Source organism: Tachysurus vachellii, chromosome 13 (assembly GCF_030014155.1).
Source record: "Tachysurus vachellii isolate PV-2020 chromosome 13, HZAU_Pvac_v1, whole genome shotgun sequence".
Lineage (NCBI taxonomy): Eukaryota > Metazoa > Chordata > Actinopteri > Siluriformes > Bagridae > Tachysurus > Tachysurus vachellii.
The window spans coordinates 6,351,899-6,372,923 of record NC_083472.1 but is presented as its reverse complement, the minus strand read 5'-3'; the positions used below and the strand labels follow the sequence as shown (position 1 = coordinate 6,372,923).

At 38.5% G+C, this 21,025-nt stretch overlaps 1 protein-coding gene across 2 annotated transcripts; it reads right to left on the bottom strand.

The window, feature by feature from the left end:
• Positions 1 to 311: 311 nt before the first annotated feature.
• On the bottom strand, positions 312 to 19,562 carry kctd15a (potassium channel tetramerization domain containing 15a). 2 transcript variants are annotated; one of them, XM_060885718.1, is made up of 5 exons: positions 19,393 to 19,562; positions 16,858 to 17,033; positions 14,521 to 14,665; positions 8,002 to 8,307; positions 312 to 2,759 (listed from the first exon to the last, which is right to left on the bottom strand). In XM_060885718.1, the coding sequence occupies exons 1-5, from the start codon at positions 19,402 to 19,404 to the stop codon at positions 2,601 to 2,603; spliced, it is 798 nt and encodes a 265-aa protein (XP_060741701.1). In that variant the 5' UTR covers positions 19,405 to 19,562; the 3' UTR covers positions 312 to 2,600. The 2 variants fall into 2 exon arrangements, with proteins under 2 accessions (XP_060741701.1, XP_060741702.1); XM_060885719.1 differs by lacking the exon at positions 19,393 to 19,562 and adding an exon at positions 18,999 to 19,056.
• Positions 19,563 to 21,025: the final 1,463 nt, after the last annotated feature.

The window sequence follows — 21,025 nt, the reverse complement described above, 5'->3', positions numbered from 1 at the left end:
AAATTGTCCACAAGACAAAGAATGTCTGGCAGTTTTGACCTTGTGGGAACATTTGCCTTCTTTCCAAGAGGGACAACAAAAATATCCAAAAGTTAATGAACTGATAAACGCTCCTCAGAAGGATGTTCAACTAAAGTTAATGTAAATTTACTCCGAGTTTCGATCTAGATATTACATTTTGTTTCAAATGTGTAAAACTTTTGTAAAAGTTATTATATTTAATTAAAAATGAAATAAAATTGTTAATTAGATAAAATTACATTTACATAAAATTCATTTATTGAAAGAACACGTCTGCAACAGTCCGATGATTGTCCGTTAACAAAAAGTTGATTTTATTTAAATAATGTACATAAATTTTCACCTTACTGTAATTATACATTTGACACAACACCGATTAAAAGAGCGTTTAAATAGAATTTCGTTTTCCCGCAGTTGGAAGTCCGAGGGTGAGCTCCCAGATCCGCTTCTGAGGCTGTGGTTAAGAACTGTACAGCTGGAGTAAAGATTTATTTTGTGTATTTGCTAAAGGGCTTCATCAAGCCGCCAAAACATCCCACACGATCGCAGAGATAGAACAATTTTGAAGAATAACAAAGCATAACGAGCTCCCCGGTCTCAGCAGTTCATTCTGTCTTTCTGCTCTAACACTCAGCGTGTGATCGTGTAGTGTGTGTTGGCATTTCGCTGACCTTCGCCCCCGCCGTCCGTTTCTGTGGAGAACGCCCTGAAAAACATTCTGTTTATTAAATGTGTACTTTTACAACACATTAAGCATCATCCGGTGTTTTCCTGCCACATAAGTAACCTTTCCTGATTATTCTTCCCCCACATCGTGACTGGGCCTTTGTTAGCCTGGGGAGGATTGGCTGACTAAATGGATTGTGGGAAAGTGACCTCGGCTCCTGGGGGGTGTTCGGAAGAGGAGGTTGGCTTCTCTCTGACCCGTGGTTTTTCTCCCGGAGCCCTAAAGAAGCCTTGAGCTGCACACTAATCCCTGTACTGCTGCAGTAGAGTCAAGCATTTGTTTAGTGAACAGAATTATCCACCTAAAGCTGCCTCCATCAGGAGAACGTACAGGCAAGTGCGTCTCCAGAGGATGTTTGGTTGTGGTCTCGCCAAGCAGCATGAGCATGTTGTTCCTTTCTTTGTTTGAATACACAAAGCTGAAAGAGGGAATTTGAATTTCAGGGAGCCACCTGATTGAAACGGCTGTTATCATCGTAGTTACGTTGACTCATGGCTTTTATCATGTTCTGGGCCGTAGAAAGTAGCCAAACTTGCCAAAATAAATAATCCTGGGTTACTGATTTCATAGCCAGAGTACTGACAATCTAGACTACTTGCAATAATTCTTGCATACTCTGGGACCTTTAGGGCAGCAATGAAGAGATCCATCATGCATATTTTTCTATGGATCATTAAAAGCTAATTTTATGCCATTGTCAAGTCCTACATGCTATATTCATGAAGCCAGCGCATCTTTTCATAATTGCTGGGTGGCTGAACACACTCGGAGATCACTAACTGCCCTCTGATGCGTACAAGATGGCTCACTATTGGCTAGTATGGCTCTGATTGACGTGGCTGAGAGTAATTCTATCCCTTCCACCCAGAGAGAGACCATGCAATTTGTTGGTCTCTCGATATTAGAATGCCTGGGAACCATAATCATCTATGTTTTTAATATGAAATCATTAAATATGATGGAATATGAAACGTGCAACAACTACTATAAGTAAGATTTGAAATCGCTTAAACCACATAAAAAATGTTGGGTAAATCTGATTGGACCAAATCGTTGTGTTTTTCAGACGGCTAACACACTTTCCTGCAGGATCGATGTTTGCTGTTGGATGTAAGCTGTTGCTCTGGGCGTAGGTTTAGACACACTTTCCTGTGGCTGTGTTGTAAGCAGTCCCTCTCCTACCTCTGAACTACAGATGTACCAATACACATGGCTTGGATGATTATTGAATTGGATTTCTGTAAAGTGTAGATCTGTGTGACGTGACACACACATCTAGAACACTTCAGGTAAAGCATTCAGGAACTATTCCTGTCATGGTGAAGGTCACTAAGCAGCAGGAGATTAGAAGGAAACGCTCCATCGCAGTGAGGATGTCGCTATTGCAGCATCAGAGGATAAAGAAAAAAAATATGACTATGGAATATGGCTTTGCCCACAATACCAGCCAGCCAGAAAGCACTTCTCCACTCCACAATCATCATAAAAATGCCTCTGCTCTTGGAAAAACATGCAAGGATCTGATTTACAGAAGACTGGAGCAGGAGATGGTCCACAGTGGAGATGGAAAAACTGGAACGTGGATTATTGTGTAAAAAGATTTTTGTTTTAAACACAAACAAGGTCATGACTGAATATTATACCAACAGTGTTAATGGGAGTGGAAGACCAAATTATACAGTATGCAATCTTGGCCTTTTAAACATGTCCCTCTACTGAGGCTTGAGTTCAGTCAAGTCGAGTTGTATCGAGTTCCATCACAATGGGCTCCTAAAAGTAGTCCACTGAGCCAGCGGAGAAGAACACACCCAGCTCCCAGTCCACAGCAGATCTTCTGACGGAGGAGTTAGTTCTAGTCCAACGGCTCCTGTTTTATCCGGATGGGTGTGTGGATGCTCTGACAGCGTCTGTCCTCCCGACTGAGGATGTACTCGCTGAACTGAGACGAGTCCACACCTCCGCCACACGATGCCACCATGGTGAAGCCTTTCTGGAACAATCTCTCCAGCACCTGAATAAAAACAGTGAGGCTAATATCAGCGAGGATAATTCAGTCAATCCATCCATAAGTTTCATGTTCTCCAGAACATTTAGATCAATTAATGGATTATGAGGTTATTTTAACTAATAAATGACTCAATATTATCTTGAAATGTGTGACTTAGGAACATTTCTGATGTTTGAGATCATTGATGTGATTTTTGTACCCAATATGTGCAAAAAAGAGAATGATGTGCTACCAGTAAACTTTTAGCTGCAGCCAGTTATTAGCTAGCTAACTTAATATTAGTGATTAATTCAATACAGCAGTTTTTTATTGTTGGTGTATATTTAACTTATTTGTTAATAGGAAATGACTAAAGTAGTAACTAGGAACATCTATATACCTTTACACAGATTCCACAAATACAAGCGTTCAAACTATTTAGTTTTCTAGCAAACTAGTAATGCTTTCATGGTGGTGTTTTTGGTAGGAGTTTTCATTAGCTGTGTTTCAGCTTGTATCATGATGTTTCCAGTGAGTTAGTTAACAGTACACAAAGCAGCAAATAGTGTGTTCATCACTAGCATTAGCTAACTTAAATAGCTAGCTGGCTAACTAGCCTCTGGTACTCTCTCTGTCTCGCACCTTTATTACAGATGCAAGCTGGATTTCATATTCTGGGTCTAATTTTACAGTTTTATCAGAGTGATTTACTTAATCTGCCAAAATATACCACAACAATCCGAATTCTTGTGTTTAATTTATAGTTATAAGTGAGCTAAATGAATGCGCATGACCTATAGATAGCAGTTTACAGGTAGGTACATCATTCTCTTATTTTGGACTTGATGTTAAGCTCCTTTTATGTTACTCTGCTCATAAGTAACGCACACAATCTGTATTTCTAAGAAAGTCTTTGTTACAAGTAGAAAAGGGATCATTTTGTGCTTGACCCAAATGCTTCAGTCTGCTCTCCAGTTTCTCTGTAACATGTCAAGCTGAATTTCTTTGTTATCGTCTTGACAAAAGCAGCCTGGTGAGGGAACAACCATGTAATAGTCATATAATGCCAGTGATTAACAGGATGATCTAATGTTGTGGACATTTAAATGTAAGCAAAAATGGATAAAAATTGCGTTCTGTTCATTAAAAAGCAGATTGCTGTGGTATAAGAGCAATAAAACCTTTTTTCAGAATGGATTAAAAGGATGCATTACAGCAGCCTGTTCTTGACTGTTTTCCTATAATGACATGCCGCCATATATTTTATTTTGTTCCTTATTTATAAAAGGTTATATATATTTTATTATTAATATATCAAGCTTTTTTTTTTTTGCCTGCAACATTTCCCTCTTCAGACAGTCCAGTAAAGATGAGAGCTCAGACTCTCCCTGGAGCTGTTTACTGGAGTTTGATGAGGAGTCAAAAGCGAACCGTTTCCCCGTCTGACAACCGAAACCAAATCAGCCGCTTCTTTTCCTGCAACCTTGACAACACAATCGCACTCCGCCAACGTCAGAGATCCACAGGCAGGCGAGCTCTCTGCAAACCCTGTCACTTGCTCGTCCACAGATCACTGACATGTTTTATCTGGCACAGTACTTGTAGATTTTTTTGAAATTCAACACATGCAGTCTGGAGTATTCACTCACTCCTCCACTTCTTTCAAGTATGCTTCACATGAAAATGAAAGTTCTGCCTCAAGGCAAGTAAGCCAGATAAAAGTTCCTCCAACGAAAAAAAATAACACACAGTCGAATCATGGGGCTGCGAGTAAAATGTCCACCCTTCTCCTCTCTCTAGAATCCTCTAGCAGAATTTCAGTAAGTAGTAGAGGGGAAATGAATTCATCTGCTGGTCCTCAGTGAGAGGAGAAGAACAGATGAATAGGTGACGCAATCAGTGTATGCGACTTTCTAAACTTTACTGAATGACAACAGCACCAAAATGAACACGTGCTTTACAGAAAAAAAAAATGAACAGACTGAAACCTTTGAAACACTCACAGCCATGACTCAGAAACCTGCATCACTGTGTACTCGCTTCTACGAATCTATAGCTCTCTCCCTCTCCTTCTCTCTTTCGCTCTCTGTATCTCTGACTCTGTAACTCTAATTCTGTCTGTCTCTCCTTCTTTCCCTCTCTCCGGCTCTGTATACAGTATCTCTTACACTCTAATTCTCTTTGTCTTTGCCCCTCTTCTGTTTGTTTCTCTCTATATGTCTCTCATGTTCTATTTCTTTCTGTCTCTCTCTTTCTCTCCATCTCTCTCTCTAACCCACTCTTTCATTTTGTTTTGGTCTCTGGCTCTGACTCTTAGTCTCTCTGTCTGAATCCGTCTCTCTCTCGCTGTCTCCTTAGTTAATTCATCTGTTATTTATTTATTTATTGCTTTCTTGTGTTCCTCATGACAGGTTGGGCTTCAGAGCACCTGACCTGGCAAGCAAGGAAGAAAGATCTGCACCTCTAGCGTGATACGAACAGTCGGGTCTGCAAGGGCAGGAAAGCGGAGTTAGCAGATGCAGCGATTAGTTATACTGTAAGTCAATTAAGCGTGTGTAAAAAGGAGCGTAAACCAGTTTAGGTTGTTTAAAGAAACCAAAGTAGGTATTAAAAATGTAATATGTGTGTTTAAACCGCTGCAGGCACATACGCTGGAGCGCTTTTTAAAAAAGAAGGGATTTGTCTTGAGGATGAGTTAAAAATAAATTATGCATATCATTTTCCCCTCGATTTCTCCCTTCATTTACGACTCTCTGTATCCCTACGTTTAGAGGCGCCCTACATTACTGCGTGCGTGCGCGTGCACTCACACTAAAAGGTAATAGCACTTCATGAACAGGTACATGCTGGCGATTAGGGACAAGCAGATTGATCCTGAATTTACCAAATTTCTGTTCATTTTTTTAAATTAAATGCTAATATACATATATTTTTTAAATCTCACCAGGATATTGTAGCACTGTAACTCAGAACTGCTGTAATCATAGAAATCTATAATGCTTACTCTGAATGTGCATCGTTTTAATACCTAGTGCTGTCTGACTTTATAACATGCAGCTGTGGATGTGTAATAAATAGTTTGTTACTATCGGTTGTCACTCAGAAACCAGGCTATTGTGTTCCTTAGAGTCAAGATTCATGATGTGTCAAGGAGTTTTTCCTTGTCTGTCACATCTGGCTTGCTCATTTAGGATCGAAATCAACATCTGGATTTATGCAATGCTTCTATTGCAATGTCTATAGTTTAAAGCAATATACAAATAAATAGCATCAAATTGGAATTGTATAATGAGGTAAAAGCAAGGAATAATGTTTCAGAGGGGGATTAACTGCTAATTCTACAGTATCCATCTGTCTGCTGACAGAACAGAAAAGCAGGACAATGTATTTATACACTATATTTATATGGTTGATTTCTGGAATTAATTTAAACCCACACATTCAAACAATCATATCATTAATATCCATGTATGAAAATTCTGCCTGAAGACATTTCCTGTTTTTCTCTGCACAAGAGCACTTCTCTGAGTTTTAGCACCAGGATTCTAATGTTCTACTTGGTACTGGGTCGAAAATAAAGTGAGTGGTAATTAATGGTATTGTCTGTCCCTATGGGGGCTGTAATAACATCTCATGGGGCAGAACTGCACCTTTGCAGCTGTGTATCTACACCTTTATCAACACCTGCCAGCATCATCCTCTCTCCCTCACACCGTTTATCTCCGTCTACTTCTTCCTGTGCGACACTCTTGCCCCAATCCTGCTTTCTAACATTCTTTCAGCATCTCAAACTTTTCAGTGAACACAGTTTGCTTCCTGATCACGCATCTCATCTACACATATCATGATGTGCAGTGAATAAAGACAGGGACATAAAGAGTAAAGGGTGTGTGTGTGTGTGTGTGTAAACCAGCACGCCTGACATTACCCTGTATGGCTGTACTACTGTGCTTCTGCACTTTAACCATAAATGGATGAAATGAAACAAAGAATACTCAGTACAGCAATCATTTTTAGTGGTGAAAATGATTGATAGTGTTCTGGTGGATAATAATGCTAGCTTGTGCTAGTTACCTTCTTACACTGGTATTTTTATCTGGTAACTGTGTAAATCTGAAGATGTAGACATTGGATAGGCAAGTTAGCCAACTGCTTGAGATCCCTGAGATTTAAGTATTTGTAAATATTTAAATAAAGTGCAGAACTCCTCAAAGCCTTAGATGGGGACATTAATGAGGGCTAATCATTAATCATTTTTTAAAAATGAAGACAACTTACATGACTGGAAAACAATAAATCTGTGGTAGAAAGAATCTAATAACCAAATAATGATGGATTATGGATTTCTATAGGCTAAGGCATAAAGCTAAATAATGCTAGTCAAGCAAACAAACAAGCAGCTAGCTAGATAGGAGCTGGAGTGTGGTTTGGAGCAAGTAATGCTAACCCTTTAACTAAATCTTTAACTTTTTAAAGATAGCTTGGTCATATTGAATTGTATACAGTGTATAAAAGCCAACATTTTACCTCAGGTTTTCTATTGCAGCCTACGTTATCTAATGATGATAGTTACTGTAATCTAATTGCAAAGCTTGATCTCGCACATCTACATCTAGCATATATAAAACACTGTTAATACTCAGACAGTTATCCTATAGCTGATAATAAAGCACATTATAAATCTGATACATTCCAACCATTTAGATAAGTTCACTTCAATTTTTTTTACTTATATCTTGCCATTGCTGCTTGTATAATTAGAGATCGATTAAATACACAGGGAAATATACACTTGCATTCGTCTGTCTTTGGGCCTACAGAGTCAGTCACACATTAGTACATTTCTGTTTTCTCCCAGATAAGTCAGTCAGATGTTGGGAAGCTGTTGTACGCTTCATTAACTATTTACATGATCAGCAAAAGTCTGATATTGATACTGTAGAATCTGATCAAACCACACAAAAGTACAAAATACACAGAAAACCAGACTGCATTGGGATATCACCTCCTGATGCTTTCTGTGAAAAATAAAAATCAGTATTTGTGATATCAGAAACCATCCCTGGACATACAACTTCCACTTGCAGTACTACCCCCATGTGCTTTAAATCAGTTTTACTGAATTAATTTTTATAGCAGCGTACTCACTAGAGTGAAACTCTTCAGGATGAAACTGTAGGGACTCTGAGTGGATGACTAAAGAACGATTTATTCATGGCAGGGAAGGCTGGGTGTGAAACGTGGAACTCTACATGAGGAACTGTACCTGTACGGAATTGAGTCTGCAGTATCCGTTCAGGGGAAAGCGAATAACGTGAGTCGGGTCCTGGTTCCAGCCAGCGTTGACAGAGTTGCACATGACATCGCCCGTCTCAGGGAAGATCTCCTCGATGAGAGCTTTGTCTCCACTCAGCGCGATCCTCTCGCCAAGATCAGGGGTCACACGCACCACCAGGCATTCACAGGGCTGACCCTTACGCCGCTGCTCTCGCTCCTGCTTCCAGCGCTCCAGCTCTTTCACCATAGGACTCAGCTGGTAATAACGTGCCTCCTCATACAGCAGCTGGAACTCCTACACAACCCACAGAGCAGCTTTCAGGGAGTATACAGACAATGTACAATCGTGTCTGGATAAAGAAATGTATGCTAACATCAGGAAGGTGCCTTTAATAGCAAATACATGGTGGTGCTGCTCAAGCAAAGAAATCTCTTAAATCATCTTCCTGATCTGTTCCAATTATTTGTTCAGTTAAAGTTAAGGCCTATATATCATGCTGGTTAACTAGATACGGTTAGCTAACTTGAGCAGCGGCTCCTGCAAACAATGCAGCATAGCTTATAGATTAGCTGATGACTAACATTTTATTAGGTCTCATTAGATTGCATTAAAATTTGGAGTCAAACCACATGATGTTCTAAACAGTAAATAAGTTAGCATATCATCATTAAGGTCAAGCATTGTGAAACTTTGCTGTGTCAGATTTGTTGAAACTGTTATTTATTTACTCTTTAACGTAATTTGGCATTTGTTATCTTTGTTGCCTGCCTCAGTATTACTGCCCTAAAGGTTGCCAGGTCTTGAAAATACAACCAGACATTATAAAAACCAATCTAAAGCCAATTCCAAATGTTAAAAATTTCCAAAAACATGCCAAATATATTATATAATTTACAAAACAACATTGATACATTTTCATGTAGTACAAAAAACGTATGACTCTTTTATAAACATCAATCTCCTACAATGATTTTTTGTTTCTTATTATTTTATACATACTGTATGTGGTGATGTTCTAAAACTTCACATAGTAAAATTTTAGATATGTACTTTTGTATGTATTTCAACCACAACAAAGTTCTAGCATTTTTAAATCTGTTTGCTCTCGAAAGTGTAAGTTGTAAATTTTGTGGATTTGGCCACAATTTTGCAGCCAGAATTAACATCAATGCTAAATGACACATGAAACACACAACATCAATAACAACATGTGGCTGTTCACAGGTTTAATTATTACTTTACTTTATTGTACTTTACTTTAATTATTAATTATTAATTCATTATTACTTTATCATTATTAATTATTACTTTATTAATGAATTAATAATGAAGGAGTTCTGTGGGTGTAAATATGTCCAAGACTACTATTATTGGAATTTTTTGTTTTTCATCACTGTTATTAATGTCTGAGCCATAGTTTAAAACATTCTACCATCAAGTCATATTGATCTATCGATACTAATGTAGCCCTAGTGAGTATTTATGATGTTATATCTGACAATGAGAAAACACATGAGAAGCATCCTGGTCCCAGTCATAGGTCTGACCTACACATTACACCTTAGATGGAATATACTTGCAAGAAAGCCACAGGTTCTTCCCTGAGATTCAAAATGGTACCAATGAAATCAGTAGTTTTCCAATCACTGCACTGCTCAAGCCATACTAACTCATAGCACCATGTAGGTCTGCAAAATTGCTCATACTGTGGTACACACACACACACACACACACACACACACACACACAAACTCTCTGGTTTGGCAGCACAGATTGTCTGTGTTGCCCTGAGGGTCTTTGTGCCCTAAAGCCACTTCACCCCAGCACTCTTACCCATACTATCTTCCACTAGACCAGATGGCACTGCCACTGACTTATAGCATTAAAACAACATAGTCGAAAACCCACTCATTTAACAATAGAGAGATCGGTTTCATATGAATATCAGAGGAATAGATGGAGAAAAACAACATGGCTATAAGCAAGCATCCTTATTAAGACCATTTTCTAGTATTAAACTAATACTACTGCTGCTACTGCTAATTCTTTTGCTACTACTATTACTTCTGCTGCTAATATTTCTACTTCTACTGCTGTCGCTACTATTACTACTATTAATACTGTTGCATTTACTACTACTACCTCTGCCACTATTCTACTGTTAACTCTTCTACCATTACTACTGTTACCTCTGCTACTATAACTACTGTTACTACTGTTATCTCTACTACTACTGCTACTATTACTACTATTATCTCTAGTACTACTGTTGCTGCTACTGCTACTTCTATTACTATATACTGTGTATATATATATATAAATCGTTCTTTAGTCATCCATTCAGAGTCCCTACAGTTTCATCCTGAAAAATTTCACTCTAGTGAGTACACTATAAAAATTATTAATTATTATTATTATAATTATTATATAAAAATTAATTTGAAATTAATTTTAAACTGATTTAAAGCACATGGGGGTAGTACTGCAAGTGGAAGTTGTATGTCCAGGGATGGTTTCTGATATCACAAATACTGATTTTTATTTTTCACAGAAAGCATCAGGAGGTGATATCCCAATGCAGTCTGGTTTTCTGTGTATTTTGTACTTTTGTGTGGTTTGATCAGATTCTACAGTATCAATATCAGACTTTTGCTGATCATGTAAATAGTTAATGAAGCGTACAACAGCTTCCCAACATCTGACTGACTTATCTGGGAGAAAACAGAAATGTACTAATGTGTGACTGACTCTGTAGGCCCAAAGACAGAAGAATGCAAGTGTATATTTCCCTGTGTATTTAATCGATCTCTAATTATACAAGCAGCAATGGCAAGATATAAGTAAAAAAAATTGAAGTGAACTTATCTAAATGGTTGGAATGTATCAGATTTATAATGTGCTTGATTATCAGCTATAGGATAACTGTCTGAGTATTAACAGTGTTTTATATATGCTAGATGTAGATGTGCGAGATCAAGCTTTGCAATTAGATTACAGTAACTATCATCATTAGATAACGTAGGCTGCAATAGAAAACCTGAGGTAAAATGTTGTCTTTTATACACTGTATACAATTCAATATGACCAAGCTATCTTTAAAAAGTTAAAGATTTAGTTAAAGGGTTAGCATTACTTGCTCCAAACCACACTCCAGCTCCTATCTAGCTAGCTGCTTGTTTGTTTGCTTGACTAGCATTATTTAGCTTTATGCCTTAGCCTATAGAAATCCATAATCCATCATTATTTGGTTATTAGATTCTTTCTACCACAGATTTATTGTTTTCCAGTCATGTAAGTTGTCTTCATTTTTAAAAAATGATTAATGATTAGCCCTCATTAATGTCCCCATCTAAGGCTTTGAGGAGTTCTGCACTTTATTTAAATATTTACAAAGACTTAAATCTCAGGGATCTCAAGCAGTTGGCTAACTTGCCTATCCAATGTCTACATCTTCAGATTTACACAGTTACCAGATAAAAATACCAGTGTAAGAAGGTAACTAGCACAAGCTAGCATTAGCTATTATCCACCAGAACACTATCAATCATTTTCACCACCAAAAATGATTGCTGTACTGAGTATTCCTTGTTTCATTTCATCCATTTATGGTTAAAGTGCAGAAGCACAGTAGTACAGCCATACAGGGTAATGTCAGGCGTGCTGGTTTGTTCACACACACACACACACACACACACACACACACACACACACACACACACACACATATATATATATATATATATATATATATATATATATATATATATATATACTATTACTGCTACTCTTCTACTATATATATATATATATATATATATATATATATATATATATATATATATATATATAATTAATTTACACACACCTGCAGAGATGATGTTGGATAAGGAGCCAGTTTAATAAGGTGCTAAAATGTCTAAAACTCTTGCCAGATAAGTGTGATATCCACACACAGTGTCAGGAATGTCAGGATTTTATAAAGTTGCTGGAAAGCAAAACAGACATTTTTAAACAGAGTCTAATAAACTCAGTTTGTAATCAGACACTGGCTATGAAAATGTGTGCAGTACTCTTGTGAAACCACCAGAAAAACCTTTAAGAACCTGAAAACCTGGCAACCTTTAAGACACTAATACTGAGGTACTGAAGGTAGGGAACAGTCAGAAATTCTTCTGTTTTTAGTCTTCTCTCTCTGTCGCTTTGTCATTAAACTCTGTGATCTGTTTCCAGTTGAGTTGCTTGTGTAACACCAAGCTCTTTCCACCCTGCATCTCCTAAAAGTTAGCTCTTCATCTCCACCCTGTATGAACTACTTGTTTTCCTGCAGGCTACGCCACAGTGAACAATAACATCCAGCGTCTAAGTCGCCATACCTTCAATGTGCACACAAAAAGAAGCTGCATTTGCTTGCCTCTTGCCCCACCCCGTCTGCCTATTTCTCTCTCTCTCTCTTTCTCTCTCTCTCTCTCTCTCTCTCTCTCTCTCACTCACTCTATGTCAGCATGCATGCTAAGACTTCAGGCCTTGAGGCTTGGAGTAATTCAAAGGGAAATATAAGTCTTAAGGTGCTATTCATCCTGGCTCTGTAGCAAGGGTTAGATATGTCGAGACTTCCACAAGGCAACTTTCTGAAAACCTAATCCAGTAAATACAGAGAACTATAAAGGAAGACTACTGAATAGCTTCTCGTGATAGCTGCAGCGCTTTGAAGCTGGTCCTAGACAAAGAAATTGATAAAAGCGCTGTGAATTGAATTTCCATTAGCAGAAATAGTCAGAATTGTGTTTGACACTTTACAAAATTCCCCTCAAGCGACAAGCAACTAAGTATATATCTGAAGTAACAAGTTCCTCAGTCGGGGAATGAATTACAGCTTTCACTGTCGTAAATTTGCAAACATTTTCAAAGAGTGAAAGAGCTGATGTGTGAGTCGGTGCCATTTGGATACGCTATGAAGGCAAACAGATTGATCTTGTGAACCCAGCATGTCAGTCACGTGCCTGGCACAATTAAAGCCCTCCAGCATTTCGAAGGGGCTGCAAATGATGATCAATTCAGTCAGTCACTGTTATTTGCATATTTCCCAGCTTGCAGTGGGTGAAGTGTGTGATGGCAGAACTGTGAGGCTTGACTGTAATGAGATGTAATGATTTGAGCTGCTGTCTATGCATCGTTTCCAGAAAAATCCAGAAGGAGCCGGGGATTCTGGTGGAGACGGTCCTGACTGGCCTTAATGATGAGGACGTGTCAAATGTTGGGGAAAAAGCTGCTGAAATTTCACTACACAATTCTGTCCAGTCTGATTCATGTTGTTTGCTGGATGCTAGTTTGAACCTAAAGCTTGGCTGGCTGGGTAACTGTAACGTTTTTTAAAACAGGCCTAGGAGCAACTCTACGAATATTCAACTCTATATTCAATATTCATGATTTCGCATTTTAGAAAATACCACCTTCTTTTAATTCAACTAGCTAGTGGCTAGCAAACAGTAGATTCACCTGTATTTGCCTAGATACTGAGATTTCTGATTAATCCTATCCTCAGTACTTAGCAGTAGTCAAAACTGAAAAAACATACGGTAACATAACACCTAGCAAACTAACATTAGCTAAGTTAGTAAACTAGCTTGTCACATATAGACAATTTTTGTGTGTCAAATATACTGGTAGCTAATTCTGTAAAAATATAGCAAAGATATTTATTAATTCAGTAACCTTAACTAAGTTGTATAGCCACTAGGGTCAGTGATAGTAAGCTAGTTTCAATCATACAGTCCTGAATGAACTTTCAGTAAATAACTCCAAAGGCTACTTTGTTAGACACTAATATTAGTTAAGATATCTAGCTGAATTAGTGCACAGCGATTATGTTATGAATTATATTATTTATTTGTGTTATAATGTTATTATATTATGATGTTATTATATTATATTTATAATGTTATTATATTATGAATTAGTGCACAGCTAATCTGACTTTTGTGGAACACCAATCTGTATAATTATGTAGAAAGAGATCTTTTATCTTTTATGATGTGGTACAGTAATCAGTTATAGCCTTCAAACTCTTGAAAAATGCAGATCTTTAAAATAATATAAATTTAGTTCCTTTTTTAATTTTTATTATTTAGGATTTTAGAGATTTTCCTTGAAAGAAAATCTTGCAAAGTACTTGTATGAGCTGTAGTATTGTAATACATGAGCTGTATAGATCTATATATTCCGATAATAATTATATATTTGTATCTTATTTATTACGGTAGATTATTAATGTAATATTTTTATAATAATTATTTTTTTTTTATATTGAAATTTTTGGTATTTACATTTTTTCTTTTATTTTAAGGGGTTGGACTTTTATATTTTAATAATTACTCTGAAAATCTCAGTATTGAATTTTCTTATTTTGAAAATCAATTCAAGTGATCTTCAAATAAATGAATAAATAAATATCCTCTTAATTGTGAAATAAACAATCATCATGTTTGAATTCTTGGGCACCATATTTACCTTGAAGTCTTCAGGAAGGAGCAGTTTGCTGGTGCGAAGGTAGCTGAGAATGTAACGGAAAATCTCTCCATCCCGGTCAATAAAGTAGTGCTGTTTCAGACTGTCCAACACGATCGGCTCGGTGCCGTTAAACAGCCGACTGATTCTGACGAGGACAGAACAATAAACAGCACATGAATTCAACCTTGATGCGGAGGCAGACTAATAATCACAATCCTGTAACAAAACTGCAGAAAAATGACAATTGGAAATGCAGTAAGAATAATCGAGTTTTATTGTTTAACCTGGTTTGAAGAATGAGGTCGAACATTTGGTTTCATGTCTTATACTATTTCTGCTCTTGTGTTAAATCAACTTAAATCTTGTCATTGCAAAGATGTTCCCATTTCATTTCATGTTCTCTCTCTCTCTCTCTCTCTCTCTCTCTCTCTCTCTCTCTCTTTCTCTCTCCCTCTCTCTCTCTCTCTCCCTCCCATTCTGGAAACTGATGCAAAACACTTAATAAGAAAACCAATTCCCCCTTTTGTGCCTGCGGTGCTTCTTTTCTCATATGGTCTTGCAGTTCCCCCAGTTAGAATTTCACCATATAGCTTCAGGCAATCTTAGTTTTTCATCTCAGTTTCTTTTTTTTCTTTTTTTTTCTCTAAAAAGCAATTAAAATGCTGCCTGCTTTCCCCCCGCTTCCCCTATGCTGCTCTCCTCCTCCTCCCTGTCTCTCTATCTACATTATTAAATCAGAGGAGGCCATGGCATGTGTTAAGCTGAGCAGATGTGAGGGTGTGCTCTCCTCATGCTCTCCTCATCCTCTCCTTTTTCTAACAGGTGGTGCACTTTTCCACCTGCCTCTCGTGGGGGACTGAATGATCAGCAGGACCTCTGAGGATTGAGGTTGAGAAGCAGCAGGTAGGAATTTCACCACACCACAAGTGGGAACTCTGCTCCTTTTTATTTGTCTGATCAACCCAGACTTTTTTTTATTTACAATGCAGAAAACAAGAATATCAAGAATATAAGATAATATAACAAGAATATAACAAGATATCAAGAAACTATAGACAACCTCCGAATTAACTGAAGCATGTATTTCCCTGAAATTAACAAGATGCACCGCAGCCATGACGTGGTATCATTAAACACTCATCGGCTTTTCTACGGAATAGTGATTTTTGTCTCAGTGAGTTCAGCATTTCTGCTAATAGCTCTGTTAGTCAGGGGCAGATACTGAGACAAATATACTGAGGATGAGAATGAGAGGAAGAATTTTAGAGATGCACTCCTGAACCGTCTTCATAGCTACTTGTATTTACAGCAAGACTGCAGTGAACCATGAGGTCTTAATTGACAAAACCCCCAAACACCCACCAGTTCAAACCTTCACCAGACTTTAAATCTCAAAAATAATCTCACAACAACACAGACAACATCCAAAGAACTCATTGTCATTAAAGTTCTGTGGTCATTAAAGGAATGCAAGAATTTACAACCCAATATCTTATACAGGTCTGGTCTATATATGATTACCACAAACAAGAGGTTTCCCTGTAATTAAAAAAAAAGTAAACCCTCTCTCTTGAAACTCATTTATTAATAAATCTTTTTTTTTTGTCAAATGTCTTCATGCATGCTTACTCAAATCACATTTAATGTATATATAATGTATGTATGTTTAATGTTGGTTTAAATCATCCAATCAGACTTATGGATAGCCAAGTGGAGCTGACAGGAAGTGCAACATTTTTTTTTTACTTTACTACTTTACTCTTTTAAAATTCCATGAGTTGAATTTGATATGTATAGTTAGATATTTGAAACTTTTTGTTCATTCATTCATTTATTCATTTATTCATCTTCAATAAGTACCTTATCCTGGTCAGGTTCACACTAAATCCCAGGAATACTGTGTGATGCAGGAATACAGAGTAAAGTCCATTGCAGGACGAGCAGCACACACATCTACACTTTAAACATTGCCAGACCACCTACAGGCTTGTTTCTGTAAGTTGGGAGGAAATCTGGGAATCACGAGGAACCCACGTGGACAGGACCCAAACTCAAGCTCAGGATTAAACTGAGTATCCTGGAGTTTTGAGCTGGCAATGCTATCTGCTTCACCACCCAGGAAAATGTATAGAAATACATGTTAGTCTTAAACACACAAGTTATGTGTGAGATTTGTTTGAATATCACTGGACTATTCCTTTAAGAACCAAAAAAGTCAGATTTATTTATAGACAAATGCTTGAAGAGAATTGTGTGTAGGCAAACCATGATAGTGGGAACATCACATTCTCTCCAAGTTCTCACTCTCTTCCAGCACAGATGATAAAAGCATCCTACCTTGAATCTGGATACTTTGTGAGTGTAGCCAAGCTGCTGGTGTACATGTGTCCTCCTACATCGATGTGGACGGGGGCATTGGCTTTAGTCAGCTGAGCAGGAAGAGGGATGCCCTGTGCAGCCAGAGGAGACACTGGAGAGCGGGTCAGAGACAGGCGAGACATGCTTCTTCCCTCCTGCAGATCAGCGCACACAAAACACACTCTCAGTAGAGCACACAGAACACACACACACACACACCTGCAGCACTGCTGCTCCGAATCTCCCTCCTGATTCCATGAGCGTAAATACATACTCCGGGCCTGTCAACACCTATGAGATTACTCTTACATCCACCTCGTTCCACATTTCGATCAAGAATTAGTAGCACACCTCTAATTAAGAGAATTTGCATTGCGTTTCTTTTCCCCCAGAACCGGAGGGCAGGAAAGGATGAGGCTTATTAACGAGCACCAGAGAGGGAGAGAGACAGAGAGGGGTAGATTGTACTGTAGGTGTCTACCTTCAGGGAACACTGAGAAAGTGTAAACTTCTAATTAAAGGTAGTGGGAGCGAGTGTGAGTGTGAGATGTGAAAGGTTTGCTGACATCCAACTATTTAGTTTGGAGCCTAATATATCTGCATCTGTGGGTGATGTGGAAAAGTAAGTAAGTAAGAAAATTCCTAATCAGAAAAGACTTTCTTATTGGCTCCGAAGTTCTTGTGCATTGCTCACTGTGGTGTGGGTCAGGATTTAATGTAATGTTATTGTTAAAGGATGAAAGTCTAAGAAGTTGTTAACACCTGGATGGATAAATCAGGATTAAATCAAAGAGAAAGTAATTCAGAATGAACAGAACTGGTACTGAGACTGAAACTCTGGATCAGATGTATTTCATTAAACGTTGACTAACTCAATACAGAGGTTGCATTAAACACAGGAAATAAACCGTCTTAAAGCCGGTCACCATTATGCCTCTGATGTATCACATCATAAAATTGGATCAGTATCAGATATCAGCTCACAGCTCGGATATCATTATTGTATTTAAAATGGAAAATGTGTGAACAGTGCCGTCTGACAAATAATGATAGCTCTTCAGCTGGTAGCAAATCAGCATTAGAGTGAACACTGTAAGTCTTCATTAAAGCACAGTGTGAATCCAGTACAGTAGATGTTCATTCAACATGGTAGATCTTTTTTTGGAAAGATGTCTGTCATTTACAGTTGCACCCTTTCAGAAATGCCATTGTGGGGTTAAAAATTGCTGTTATATGAGACGACTGTAAACGTTAAGCAGATGGTTTAAGGCTGCTTTGCTCGGGGCACAGTGCTGTAGGCAGATCGTGTTCATTCATTTTCATCTGCATGCTGTACTTAGATAACAACACAAATACAAACATGGGAAGATTCAGATTTGGAGGTTTTGGACAGCTCACCTCAAAGACATCCAAATAAATGCTGGGTCAGAGGTAAAGCAGGCTAATCTGAGAGCTAGACTAAAATCTTTACACACTTGTTCATGCTCTATTAAAATTATATAACACTACACAATGAAAATGACTGGTTTTTAAGAACTACAGATACTGCAAAAAAAAAAAAAAAAAAGTCATTTTAACTCAAAGGACCGTTCAAATCTTCAAGGAATCTTTTTCCCCATTACAGTTAGATTAATACAGTGATAAAAAGCTGACTGTTTTTTACATTACAATTCTAACTCCAGTTCCACTAGACAACAAGCCAAAGGTGAATGAGTGAATTAGTGAATGAATGGTTCATCTCCTGTACTATACTATTAAAGTCTGAAATACTTTCAAAAACACATATTACACTACTGAAGGGTCAAAATAGGAACTACACCAAATTGCGCATTTAGGGATCTTACATTTGGACACATTAGTCTTTAGAGAAGGCTGGAACTGCTTATGTCGCGCTTCCTGTAATGCCATCAAATCACACATAAATCACTACTTAGTATATCAGTGTACTATTTAAACTATGAAATAATGCCACATCCACCATATCTAGTGCACTAAATATCCAGTATTCAGTCGTTTGCATTGCGGCCAGAGCAGCTCACGACGCGGTGATGACAAACTAATAATATAGATTCACGTGTTTATAAACAAATCTATATAACATTAATAGAGTTAAAGGTTACCGTCTCAAACATTTTAGGATGTCCGATGCAATCTGATCAGGAACTCTCTCTCTCTCTCTCTCTCTCTCTCTCTCTCCCTGTGTGTGTGTGTGTGTGTGTGCGCGCGTGTGTGTGTGTTCGAGGAGATCTCTATTCCTTTAGAAATAACTTTCCGAAAATGTTCAATGCTTCCCGGATTTCACAAGAAAACTAACACGCCGAATTCCGCAAGACGTTTAAATCCGCAAGAAGTAAAAGCATCTCCGCGCACACATCAGCGGCGGCGTGTGTGTGTGTGTGTGTGTGTGTGTGTGTGCGTGAGGTCGCTGTGGCTTTGAAAGTCGCTTTATACAGAGAGGAGATACAGAGAGTTTGCACAAAAAGCAGCTCCATGGGGAACGAGGCGCGCGCTTACCTTGGAAGTCATGGCTCAATCGGCGTCGCTCTCTTTACAACATCAGATCGATCGTGTCTCGGCCTCGGTTGTTTTTTTATATGTATCTTTTTTATTTTGCTTCACAGACCGTTTTTAGTTGGAGTGAGACACAGGAAGAGAATGCACTGAAGCCAGAGATCCTTCCCGAATAACAGTGGAGGAGACTGAACAGGAATTCTGGCTCGGGGCTCTGAAAACGGCCCCGGGGGGAAAAGGATTAGGGCTCCAATCAGCTCCTCTCTGCCCGCCTCACCACATTAACATCTCATCCTGTGGGGCACGTGTGCAAAAGCTCTGTCATTCTTTATGCTCGGATTTATTTCAATTTATTTTTATTTTTGTTTCAGCAAGCAGTATGTGTGTGCGCAGCGCTGGCGCAAAATCTCAGTGTGTGTGTGTGTGTGTGTGTGTGTGTGTGTGAGAGAGAGAGAGAGAGAGAGAGAGAGAGAGAGAGATGGACATAACGGTTTAGATGGTTACAATAACTAACTTCACCTCGGTCGCCCACCTGAGACGACTATTTAGAGTTAGTTTAATCTATGATGATGATGGTGGGATGGTGATAAAAGAGCACCATGAGGAAGGCTGATGATCTTTCCGATGATGCATCTATTCTAAATAAAGCTAAAAGTCTGAACATTACATCGTATCCTTTTTCTCAGCATCTCTCCTACGTTTTGTCGCTATATGTCTCCTGTTCTGTTCCTTTAGACCGGAGTGACGCGGATCGGCTCGCGCCGCACGACAGAGCACTAAGCGCTCCAGGCCACGCGCGCCATTTCAATTACAGTGCGCGTCTGGATGGACGCGACCGACTTTAATGGCATGTGTTCGGGAAGAGAGAGAGAGAGAGAGAGAGAGAGAGAGAGAGAGAGAGAGAGAGAGAGAGAGAGATTTTTCTCGAGGGAGACAGACAGGTCCATCCCGAACAGCAGGTTCAGCCCGCAGTGGAAAATAAGCAGATTTTAGACAACACAGAAGGCGAAAGTGAGCTTTGACAGAACGCGCGCGCACTTTGAACTCAACACTTGACCCACGTGTTAACAATTTCCCCCAAAGTGGAGACGTGGCGCCTACCAGTGACCACAGCACAGCAACAGCCTGTTTATACGGTTACAGCATCTGAACTGTTCGGACAAGTAAAGCAGATAAAGGCTTATTTGTTTGGTGGAGTGTTTTTGCACCAGAGATGTCCTGCTTCTTTTATAGGCATCACTGATAGGTGTCACGTGATAAAGACAGTGATCCCTAGAATATGTGAACATCACTGCAACTGAAGCCCAGCAACTAAACTTAACTAAAAAAATATATAGAACTTTGAAATGAAATCATGGACAGGAATGTGTAGGTTTTACACCATCATTATAGGCAGCTGTCATGGTGCACTTTGGGTTAAACGTTCTAGACAAAATAATGTAGTCAAGGTCACGTGACATTGTTGATTGATTTATGTAGCGCAATTAACCAAATGTCAGTCAGTGCGATTTATTGCATGGAATAGTTTAACTGGAAAGATTAACCTACTAATGATTTCCATTTCCCTTTAAAAATGACGTGAATCAAAGGTGTCAGAGTGCCAGGTTTTATAGTTTAAACTCTACATGCGTGTGTT